This window comes from Anoplophora glabripennis, unplaced genomic scaffold (genome assembly GCF_000390285.2).
Source record: "Anoplophora glabripennis isolate ALB-LARVAE unplaced genomic scaffold, Agla_2.0 scaffold239, whole genome shotgun sequence".
Lineage (NCBI taxonomy): Eukaryota > Metazoa > Arthropoda > Insecta > Coleoptera > Cerambycidae > Anoplophora > Anoplophora glabripennis.
The window spans coordinates 574,049-586,137 of record NW_019416322.1 but is presented as its reverse complement, the minus strand read 5'-3'; the positions used below and the strand labels follow the sequence as shown (position 1 = coordinate 586,137).

At 33.2% G+C, this 12,089-nt stretch overlaps 1 protein-coding gene and 1 long non-coding RNA gene across 3 annotated transcripts; both read left to right on the top strand.

Moving 5' to 3' along the window:
• The first annotated feature begins 255 nt into the window (after positions 1 to 255).
• On the top strand, positions 256 to 757 carry LOC108911144. The gene is made up of 2 exons (XR_001964495.1): positions 256 to 388; positions 719 to 757. It is a non-coding gene; the product is annotated as an uncharacterized LOC108911144 (long non-coding RNA).
• Positions 758 to 1,156: 399 nt separating this feature from the next.
• On the top strand, positions 1,157 to 9,026 carry LOC108911143 (negative elongation factor E). Of its 2 annotated transcripts, XM_018715987.1 has the most exons (6): positions 1,157 to 1,354; positions 2,850 to 3,340; positions 3,852 to 3,906; positions 6,104 to 6,353; positions 6,409 to 6,476; positions 6,542 to 6,644. In XM_018715987.1, exons 1-5 carry the CDS (start codon positions 1,274 to 1,276, stop codon positions 6,456 to 6,458), a joined length of 927 nt encoding a protein of 308 aa, XP_018571503.1. In that variant the 5' UTR covers positions 1,157 to 1,273; the 3' UTR covers positions 6,459 to 6,476; positions 6,542 to 6,644. The 2 variants fall into 2 exon arrangements, with proteins under 2 accessions (XP_018571503.1, XP_018571504.1); XM_018715988.1 differs by lacking the exons at positions 6,104 to 6,353; positions 6,409 to 6,476; positions 6,542 to 6,644 and adding exons at positions 8,603 to 8,714; positions 8,910 to 9,026.
• The last annotated feature ends 3,063 nt before the right edge of the window (positions 9,027 to 12,089 follow it).

Sequence of the window (12,089 nt, the reverse complement as noted above, 5' to 3'; positions counted from 1 at the left end):
TATAAAATTCGACAGATGGCCAGATAAGAAAACGAGAAGTTGATAAATTCAAGATACGTTCAGTAAAACTTATATGGTTTACAGAAATTAGTTAAATAGCAATGAAAATAATATTATTAACATTATGACGATCGCATTTTATATAACCTACGTATAGGTTGCAGGTAAGTACGTAAGTAAGTAGTTTATATATAGTGTTGATATTTGTGTTGTACAGTATTTTTTCAGTGCCCATTATTGTATCGACTGTTAATTTAATGTTTAAGTGTGAGAAACTTTTGGTTTCCATTTTTTTGACACTTGTGACAATGACATTATATTGTATTATTTGTGGATATTCCGAAGAGGACGTGAAAAAAATATTCTGTTTTCCACGAAACTCAGAGAAGTGAAAATTATGCATAATTTTTATTTTGACAAATATACATATATGTATATTTTTCCTTGATGATATAAGTAAACTTGTTAGTATAAAATGCGAAAAAAAAATCTCATCAGTAATCGAAAAATATTTGATAATTTTACTACTGAAAAAAAAATATCTATCTGTTATAAATTATAAAATATGATAATTATTTATTATAACGTAAAACTCTCAAATCATAATAAAAATATATTCCACTAATATATAAAAGAGCAGTTAGTACTTATTATATTTATATCTTATTTAGGTATGTCTAATATGTCAGTATATACAATTTATTGTATTATATTTTAGATCCAAAATCTGGCAAAAATCCCTTGGTATGATATATCAGGAAAAATTATCTGCACATTTACGACTTTGTGATAAGCATTTTGAAAAAAAAAATCTTTTAGCTACATATAAAAGTTAAATATATTGATAATAATATAACTCAGTGTATTATTTTTACCATGTCTAAATAAAAAATTAAAAAAGAGAAAAACATGCTTACATGTTACTGCACAAGATTTTATGCAAATTTTTGTATAAAGTGTAGGTTGAGATATTTCCAACCTGATATATTATATAAAATTTTACAGAAAATCTTGTATACTGGTAATAGGATTTAAAGAATATTTCAAAATTTCCGCTATGTGGCATACCGCGCCATCTACGTAGGTTTTACATTAAGAGCGAGAGAGTAAAATGATATAGCTCTGTCTCTTGAACTACAATTACAGTAATTACACGTTCACTTGGTCATCTGTTGGTAATCTGTGTATTGTATGTATTGTATTCCACTTTTGATTTATTTCATTTCTAATTTTCATTCTTTTACTGGCTGTTTTTGTACGAGATTACAATAAAATGGTTTATATACACTTTCCGGCAAATTTCACAGAAGAAGAATTGATGTTGCAAGCTAAATACCAGAAATTAAAGAAAAAGGTAAAAAATATAGGTTAATTAATTTTTTATTATTAAAATAACAAAATGCGGGGACTTATTGTTGAAATTTTTGTAATTTTTTTTGTGACGGTAGAAATCGGTAGAGGTAGATGATGTTTTTATAGCTTTGTTATTGAATTATAATCCAATAATTTTCTTCAAAAGGTTTCCAGAAGCGAATGTGCATATTTCAATGATAGCTTCTTAGGGTGATAATAAACAGAGTTAAATAAAATTTTAGAATAATTTTGCTTCCATGAGAAGTTTTCGAAGAATTTTTATTTCGTTCCTAGATAATTCCCTCACTTTAAAAAATATTAATAAAATTCAATATGGGGGAATTTGATCATCATTTATGTCGCTTTTAATATTGATCTATTTGTCTGCTTTCAACTATGACTAGGCTTACAGAATTGTTGCAGTCATATCATTTTGAGTTACGACTTTAGTAGATTGTCTATTTTTGTGACACGTATGACACATTTTTGGGCCTCTTTTCTATCACAGTCTGTTTCTTGTCCACAACATTTTTTTTGCAGATCTGGCGGCTTTTAATTGCCCATTTTGGAGGTACATTATATCTGATTTAATAAATCAATTTGTTTATTTAATCCCTATATTCTTTCATTGAATTCTTGAATGACGGCATCTTTTTGTCTAATAATATATTTAAATATTTCAATATCTATCTTTTTCCGTTCCCTCTGGTTTCGATAACAGCATCAATGTATCATCATTTTCTATTAACAATATTTGACAGCACAGTACTATCTCTTCTTCGATAAATTTTACATTTAACAATTTGGTACAACTAAAATGGTAGTTTACATCATTTAGGTACTATAAAGCTCACAGAAACACATGTTGAACTATTCATATTATAAGCGAGACCATATGAGAGTTATTTTACGGATCTGTTAATAAGTGGAATTTCCAGACACTATGTAATAAGATTTAAGATTATACTGTTGTGTGGCCCTTTCTTTAAGGGTTATTATAGCCTTATTCTTTGTCACAGAAAAAATCTTGTTCTGGGAACATTAGTGAGTTTGAAATAGACAGATTTTAAATTAGTGATGTATACAAAGAGTGTATAAAAAAAGTGTGGCAGATAAGGATTCATTTTAAATTAAACACCATGTATTTTTCTTGTTCCATTTGATACCTTCATTCCTTTCTACCAACCACCAAAGAAATGGTAAATTTCTTAATATCAAAATTCAAGTGTTATTACTGTATGTTATAAAATATAGGTTGTTCAATTTAAGAAAATTGAAAAAAAGTATTTTCACAGTATTAATAGATACTAATTTGAACACTCTTTATAAAACATTTTTTTTCGAACACCATTTTCATATGAAGTAGATCTAGCTATGCAAGAATAGTTGTCAATGATCAGTCTTTTTCAACCTCATTGACGTCTTCAGTAGATTTTTTTTTCTGGACACTATGATAGAAGAAGAGGCTACCAAATGAGTATCCCACATATTTTTAGAAAAAAGCCTTACAAGCTTTAAAAGCTCCAAAACCAGAGCCAGAGAAACCTATAATTCTTAAGAGACCTGCTGAAGCTAGAGATGCCAGAGAGGTCGCAAAAAAATTAATAAAATCGGGGGTAATACCTGCAATATCTAAACAACAGAAACAGCCAGAACAAGGATTTAAACGTCCAAGGGGTTTAGAAAGAAAATTAATATCAGATAAAGTTGTTAGTGGATACCAACCCTTTTCGGCAATTCAAATGGATGATGGTCCAGACAATCCTGAAAACAAACCACCTAGAATAAAGAATCTGTATGATACATTCGCAAATGCCAGAGATAGAGAAGAACGGGGCCTTTCTGAGAAACAACAACAGAAATCGGAAAAACCAAGGCAGGGCAATACAATTTACGTATCGGGTTATAAAATTACTGAAGAATTTTTGAAGAAGCATTTTTCAACCATTGGAAACATAATAAATATATCAATGGAAATTGAAAAAAAGTAAGTTATATCATTCACAGCTACAATATATATGAGTTCGTTTATATTTTTGTCTATTTTCTAACGCGAACAAATTGTAGTTTCAAAATTTTTGATGTTGCGGTAAAATTGATGTTGACCCAAACATTTTTTACTCCTTATTATTCTAATTATTTATTATTCTTCTATGTCGATAAGGCTTTGACCGCAATATTACTTTTATTGCAAAGTTGCAGTCTTAGTGGTCTCACGGCAAGTTTTTATATCATGAAGAGATCAATTTATTTTTAATTATTTCTGTACACTCCTTTTTATGGAGAATGATTTTTAAATTAAATCACCTTTTATAAAAAAATTCTGTATGGTAGAAATTTTTTCTTTTTGAGCTAAATACAAAAACAACCCAGATAAAGTATGCTTTTTATATCTATTTTATAGCTTTTCTTCAATTTTATTCATTTATCATTTGTTGATATTACTAAACTTAATGTTATATTCACATATAAGTAATAATGAATATTTCTTGTTACAGTCGAGGATTTATAACTTTTGATAAAGTTGAGGCTGCTGAAAGAGCTATTTCAGAGGTATGTATTGATCATTATGTTTTAAGGATCTTTTTCCCTACTGCGAAAATATTAACTTGACAGGAATTATACACATAATTTGTTGATTTGAATAATTTTCCGACTTTCAATGGAACCGTATTTCAGCGATAAAAGTTTTATTTGTGTTATTTAAGTAGGAATTTGAAACTGACTATTCCATGAGTGTAGATAGGTACTTTATACACAATTTGCATACAAAATTATAAACAATGTGACGTACTTTCTTTGCGCGGACTCAGGTGCCGTCTAGTACAGTCTCTTGGGAATTGTCCAGGTATACACTGTGGGGAAAGGTAGTCCAGAGTTCAAGAATAAGTATTGTAACGGAAGTCGCTCTGCTGTGCTTTGTTTACTTAATTGTTTCATATGTTCTATTTCGGTTTTTTATGTTCTTAGAAGCTAGATATTCTATACTGTTAGAAACCTATGGAAATTTCGAGAAACATTGAAAAATAAATTTTTCATTATTGTGAAACGCTGTTACCAAAATTTGTAAACTGTTGTGTTAAATAAAGGAAATTTGTTACAAATTAGTGTCAGAACATAGAAATAGTAATCGAAGAAGAAATTACAACTGTAAGAAAAGAAGTAGAAGATATGAAGAAAGAATATTAAAATAGGCAAAATGATAGATCATATATATTGGAATGTCTGTAAAAAAGATATTTTGTGAAGAGCGAATGAGCAGAAATAGACTAAAGTGGCTAAAATGTTTCCAAATTGCAAAACTATAGTGTTTGAAACGGGAAACAATGAGCGATATTAAAGTTAAATTGGAAACATCAGATGGTGATAGTACTCAACTCAAAATCAGAACTCGGAACTTAAAATAAATTGGTAGAAAATTATTCCGAAATATCATTCCCGAAAGTATTTCCGACTAATTCACAGATTAGACTCGTCACAAAATGTCATTCCAAAAAGATCGGAGAACATTTACGTACCCATTATTTTGTTGTAATATAATTTTAATCATAAAACATTCATTAAAATAGTCTACATGTAAAAAATTGTGTACTAGTTTAATGAATGTTTTAATGACTATAATACAGTTTGGTTTGGAATATTTACCTAGAAATTTCTAAATTGGCAACTTTAAGTATGACCTCACTTATTGTAAGTGAAATTTATTACATTTTCCCTCCTTTTTTTATTATTGAATTTGTTCTATGATCAAAATTTCGTAGTGTTCCTGAGGCAGAAATAATACAGGGTGTGCCATTTAACTCTCCCGCTGCAAATATCTTCGAAATAAAAAAAATTATTTTAGTTCCGGAAATTGGGGTTGTTAAGTCCCTCTATAGCTTCAAATTGTAGTTAGAATTGTTAGTTCAAAACTTTCTGTATAGATGGCGTGGCGATACTAAAAAATTTTTTGTTCCCTGGAACGTGAAAATACAGTCCATCGTTAAATTTTGAGTAATTTTTGTAATATAAAATTTTTCCCTATATTTACTTGTTTTCAAGATATGTCGACTTCAATCTGCAATATTATGCAATAACGGGAAAATATATTATTTTATTTAAACGACACTGAGACAATATTGTTATAATAGCTTTATTCACATCACATACTAACTAACAAACAATAAATTATTAAAAAAATGATTGATCAACTAATTAAAAAATTGTACCTACAATGGTAAGTCTTATAAGGGGCAGAGACAAACTGTATTTTATCAAATGTTATTAAAAAATGCAGTCATAGGTGGCTCATGTCAATTGTTTAAAATAAAACAATGACAGATGACATTAGTTTTCCAATAGTTACAGTTTTATCAGTTTGCGACTCTCAATTTAACTATACATACTAGTTATAAAATTTAGCATTGTACAATTTTTTTTCTGTAGTTGATCATTTGTTTTTTTTATAATTTATTGTTTGTAGTTAGTATGTGGTGTGAATAAAGTAATTTTAACAATATTTTAAAAGATTACTTTGTCTCGGTGTGATTTCGATAAAATAATAGATTTTCCTGCATTTCCACATTCCAGCAACCCCAATTACCAGAACTAAAATAAATTTCTTAATTTCGGAGATATTGGCAGCAGGAGTGTTAAATGGCACACCCTGTATAGTTTCGAAAGCTTGAACAGAAAAATGAGTATTTTTTTTTTATAAGACTGATAATCCGATTATGTACTGTATATATAAGATTTCAAATTTAACAATCAGCATCTTGCAAACAACTGTTGTGACAACATGGAAAATAGAGGAGTTTTGCTCGTGGAGGTTATAGAGGCAGATTCTGCCACATACCCATTTCACTCCCCGGCTAGACAATGGTCCTCGTCACGGAGTGATAATACGGTGACAATATACGAGTATGACGAGGAATTGAAAGATGGTAACGATCAACAACCAGATTCCACGTCTCCGGGAAGGTCTGGAGCCACAACGCGAGATGATCTGAGTGGCGACGATGGTAAGAAAATAATGTGATAGTTTACAAAATTATTTTTTTTTGTGCAAAATTACAGATCGTTTAATTCTCTGGATATTGTGCATTCAACAGTGTCCGATGACTTGATGTTGGATGTCATGGATGGTATGAAAATGAAACGAATGAATAAAAAAATGTAACAATAATAATTTCTTTGTGTTTAATTGTAGGTTGCTTAGATGCCTGGTCGAATATGGTTGGCTAGAAGAATTAGATATTTAAATTAATAGTTGTATTTTATATTTATAATATTATTACAAGCGGTGAAATAAAACTTAAACTAATTAAATATGTTGTATAGTTAATCTGTCAGTACATGTTAAAAAAATTTCCTTCATCCCATAAATAAATAAAAAAAAATGAGGACTTAAAAGATTCTAAGTAGAATAATAAATAAAACAAACATATATATCGCATAATATGCAAAAAATGTGCATGTAGTAATAACTCATTTTTTATAATTTTATATCATTTTTTATATAATTGAAGATGTATAAAAAAGAAGAGAAAAAAATTAAAAATTATATATATGATAATGCCACATATAATATAATAACGCCTTAAAAAAATATTTGATTTACCTTTGTTTCTTTCGTAACAAAAAACACAAACAAAATTAATTAACATACTTTTATTCCAAATTTCATCCACGAGTAGAAGTTTTCTAATACAAATATGAGTACCACTTGTTTATTTTTAAAGTTTTGTAATAACAGGAATCAATATATATTTTATTTTGTAATGGAAACTATTGTGGTTGCTTTAAATCAAACCTCAGCTGGTCACACGGAATGCGCCAGTCAAGTGTTTATTTGCTCCTGAGATAATGTAATTTATGAGTACCAAAATGTAGCCGAAACTGAAAGAGGGTGTTCTTTTTGACAGTGGTGCCTAACCAGCACCTGAATAAGGTTGATTATTTTAATATGTGTGTGCTAGCTTGAATACATTTGTTTAATGAATTGTGAATTTGTGAGTAATATGCCATACTCGTTTTTGTTTATGAAAACCCCTGGGTGCGCCATCTGTTCCCGGTCTTAATGGCTGTGGTTCCTTTGAAGTGTGCCTTGTAAGTTCTACGGGGTCTTACATGTGCTTCAATTAACATACTGGGTGGTGTTGAGGTAGGTGACATAATAATATGACTCATACACCCGCTAGTTGGCATCCGAGGGAGCCTTGACTTATTTCAGGGGATACTAGCTAGTTGAAGAAAGAATGATACATGTTTGCTAATTAATATAATGGAAACGTATGGAAGGATGTACCTTGACTCCTACAGTTAGGGCTGTTTTTATTGACAGAACAGTAACTTTGATATTTGTTTCATATACCCTCTTAATTTCTGGCGAATGTCCCGGCGGTTGTCGAGATAAACTGCTTTGCGATGACCCATGTATAAAGTACAATAACATTTACTTTACATATGCCTATCTATTGTATTTCATATTATTTTGTGATTGCAAATTAAAACAAAAAATTAGTAAGGAATATGAGTTTTTTTTCTGGACCTCGTTAAAAATTTTCAAAAGTATCCGGATACCACCTAAAATTACTTGCCTACCCATGGTCTGTAGCATAGCGTACTGACTAGGCCTGGGATTTGATCTGTAGTAAATGTAACTTTTTTTTCAATTAATCCAAAATTTCTTGCAAGTGTGGAAGTTTAGAAATATATAGGAGGGAACCAGATTGACGTAATGGGCACTAGCACTAGAGAATATGTAATCTGTTTTTTGGAAAAAAAATCGCTAATACCAATTAGCTGTATTGACGTCAAAAAACGCATCCTAGTTGGCCGTGTATTGCATTAATAAAAACAGCAGTATCACAGATTTTACCCTATATTTCAAAGAAAAAAATATTTGAAATCGGCTTACAGGCTTGTATCACATTTAAGCGCGAACACCCCGTATATCAGTTTTTTAAGTTGTAGTCCTGCACTATCAGTGTTGCCAGTTGTTTTTAAATCAACATAAATCTACATTGTGCGGACGGAGTTATAATACAAGTTTATTTTAATACCCTGTATATTTAAAACAAAAGTTTGTTTATTAATGTTGTTAGAAGCAGATCTGAGCAGTAAACGCATCTTTATCAGAACAGATGATCTGATTTTATTAAACTTGTATCTCGCAGTAGTTCATAGGAAAAAAATCTCATTTTGATATTCTATTATGGTAGATTTTACCGAGACACCCTACATTTTTTTATACCCGGAATTGTTGTAGATGGATGGCAGTATGGTGTCAGGGATTCAACTTAAAGTTTCATTAGCGAGAAGGCAACCTCAAATTGAACCTATTAATGATGCAACGTCTTCTGCGGCGTGGGCTACCTTAGGTATGAATTTTTTTCTTTATTATTAAAAGAAAAATTGACTTTGTAAACAGTCCCATTACACAGTGTACACAAAGATAGATATCGAATCAAGATGTGATTTTAAATAAGTATATCAGTAGTAATGTGTTTTAAAAAAATGGGGCGAATATAATACAAATTCTAATTAATTGATACAATTATTTTTTAATGTTTCAGCTTCAAGTCATTCTCAAAAAGGAAATCACAGAGACAAAAGGGACCTTGTATTTTACGATGACATATTTGAGTAAACGAAATGTTTCTAGAATAAATAAATATGAACCTATTCAGTTACGTTTGTCCATTTTTTATTACATTTCATTCCAAAATAAATTTAAAATTTCAAGATATTTAGAACATAAACACGGCTTGTACAACCCAGCTACATCAGTTAAAATAAAATCTAAAGTTGTGCATCATAGGTCGTGCATCGTTTTCAGCTGACGAAGGGCTTGTGTTGTTTTGGACGAGTACAAGGGAGTATTTCAAAAATTATGTACACATGTTCCGAACCATGAGGTGTTTTTAAACACGATATTAGTAATCAGTGCTCAAATATCTGTATATACAGTTATAGTTTATTATTACAAAGTACATTGTAGCTACATTTAGCCGTAGCTAGGAATCTTTTATCTGCCCTTGTTCTCGGGCTCTGTGAGGATGGATCAGTTATTAGAACTCCTAGGTTCGTTCTGATATTAATTTCGGTTCTTATTACTGGTCTTAAGTCCGCTATGGACAGAACAGCTTTTCAGATAATGGTAGTCCTCTGAGACGTTCCATAGTGGCCTCTGTAAATAGTCGTATCTAATGCTTCCAAATATTAGCCATTCTTCACTGTCAGCATTTTTAGTGGTAACTTTGTTGTAAAGGTCTATTATATGTTTTGTGTGTAAAGGCTTCACGGAATTGTGAATTAATACTTTGTCACCAACATAGGTATTGGTGCACGCGCATCTGGACCTGCGCAGTACAATGGTGGGAGGTCTCTTGTGTTTCCGATGACATGAATACAGCTGCGTGCGTTTCTAGTCCTGTGGAGTGGGGTATAGGGCGTGGCCTGCGCAGTAGGATTGTGCGCGTGGTTTCACGTTTGTCTCCGGTATCACTGCTGTCGTTGCCTATGCTTTCAGGCTCAGTGGTGTCACACATTTCCAAGACTGTAAAACCACGTCATTTTCACAAGTATCTCGGTGTCTTTGAAATTTATTGTATATGCAGAATAAATAAGGATTCAAATTTTTCTGTTTAAAAAGGTTTTTTTTTTGTTAAGAAACTACTGTACAAACGCTCCCCTAAAGTCTATCTCTGGAGCCTCCCCTGAGTTAGGCCGTCAGCGGCCAAGGGGTAGCGCGGTCGACGCTGTTAGATCTAAAAAAGGCTGTTTCAAAAATTAGTCAATTTGTTATAATAACGTAGTAAAAGTTGTAAATGTAATAAATAGTAATGATAAATTGATAATCATTATAATTATAATCAGATTTGAGGGCATCATCGATCGAAATGCCTTCTGGATCTGAACGGTCTACGTACGACAAAATTTGTGGGCAACGATCAGCCCCGGAGCCGGGGCCGCAGGCCGCGAAACAACTCCGCGCCACTCTATCGTACTCTTCCCCGCACCAGTTCACCAAGTCATTTGGCCCGTTGGCCGCGTGCATCCTTAGCTAAAATGGTAGCATTTTCGTGAGTAGTCACGGAAACCTATGTACCCCCAGGGCGGGAGTAGCCACCGCCACACGCGCCCGCGACAAGAAGATCGCCGTCAGAAGAGGCCTCCTCAACAGAAGGTTCCACAAAGCGCCTACATCTGCTACGCTTGTGGTTGGGTTCGACGACGGATGGGGCCCACCTTCAAAAGGCTGTCCAGGTCTATATATACTACTGGAGGCAGCGTCGCAGTGGCCGAGAGTGTCGCGGAGGTTTTAGAGAGGAAGAGGTATAGGATAGTATATGCTATCTCTCTCTAGCAGCATGCGATTGGCTGCCGTCCTCTCCACCTATCAACCACAGAACCAATCGCATGCTGCTAGAGAGAGACATAGCATTACCGTCCTATACCTTTCTCTCTCTCTCTACAACCTCCGCTACACTCTCGGCCACTGAGACGCTGCCTCCAGTAGTATATGCACTAAGGCCCAGGCCTACAGCGAAGAGCAGGACGAAGAGGGATATTCCCCTTTGGTTCCAAGTCATTTAGGTCACCAACATCGCCAAAAATAACGGCGCGGATCCCCACGGTCTATAAACGTCAAAATTTATGATCAAGGGGTGGCCCGTACTTTACTTTGGGCCCTTTGGGGGCTTTCGTTTTGGCAAAAATAGTACCTATTAGCAACTAATATCAGTTCAGAGTAACTTTTTTTAGTATTTAGAATCTAAAGTTGCTATTAGCTACTAATAGCTACTATTTTTGCTAAATCGAAAGGCCCTCTTATCTGACTGCCAGCGTAGTTTATAATTTCCATGATACTGCGGCGGTACACTTTTTTTTAACTTGTGGATCTGTGGTGCCTGTATTATAAAACAGTGATGCCAAATTTAGAGATTTTTTCATAATTCATTTTCATATTTCAAATATTTCATATTCCAAATTTGCAAAATTAGGGAAATAGGGTGTTATATGTAGGGATTTTATGCTTTCCTTTTAATTTCACACTATAATAACATTTTCTTAGATGCAAATACCCAAGGATTTTAAATCCTTGGCAAATACCTATGATAATGTATCAACGCATTATATTATTTTTTTCCATAAAATTCAGTAGCATTTTTTTTTATTTGGAAGACATTCAGTCAATGCTGAATTTCGAAATTTCCTATTAGATAATTTTAAGGAATTTCTGGTAAATATCCTAAGGAATAAGCGAACGCTTATCAAGGTGGTACTTCAACCGCAGCTAACCTACGCCTCCACGGCGTGGGGTCACGCGGCAAAAAGCCACTTAAAGTCATTACAGGCTGTGGAAAACATAGCCCTCCGCACGGCCACCGACGCGCCCTGGTACGTAAGAAACACTGACATATTACGAGACTTACAATACACAAACGCTACACAGACAATAAGACAAAACGCGGAGAAACGATTTGACGTAGCCGCTAGACATGACAATCCCCTCCTCAGGCAAGCCGTTGACTACGTACCCGACGTGACCGACAAACACAAAAGACCTAGACACCAACTTTTTGACCCTGGGTGACCACCCCAATGACCCCCCCCTGCCCGCTAACCTTTTCTGTTTCAGAGACAGCCAGGATCAAGAAACGAAGACAACGACACACACACACACACATACACACCCCCCATACCCTCCTTACCCCTCCCCTCCCGCGCTAGCCTAAGGGCCACCTTAGCAA

Bases quoted from the DNA above. Each gene is read 5' to 3' on its own strand.
- LOC108911143 (XM_018715987.1), top strand. From the start codon at position 1,274: ATGGTTTATATACACTTTCCGGCAAATTTCACAGAAGAAGAATTGATG. The intron at 3,341-3,851 runs GTAAGTTATATC...TTCTTGTTACAG, and splicing joins TCAATGGAAATTGAAAAAAA to TCGAGGATTTATAACTTTTG. The intron at 3,907-6,103 runs GTATGTATTGAT...TTTAACAATCAG, and splicing joins CTGAAAGAGCTATTTCAGAG to CATCTTGCAAACAACTGTTG.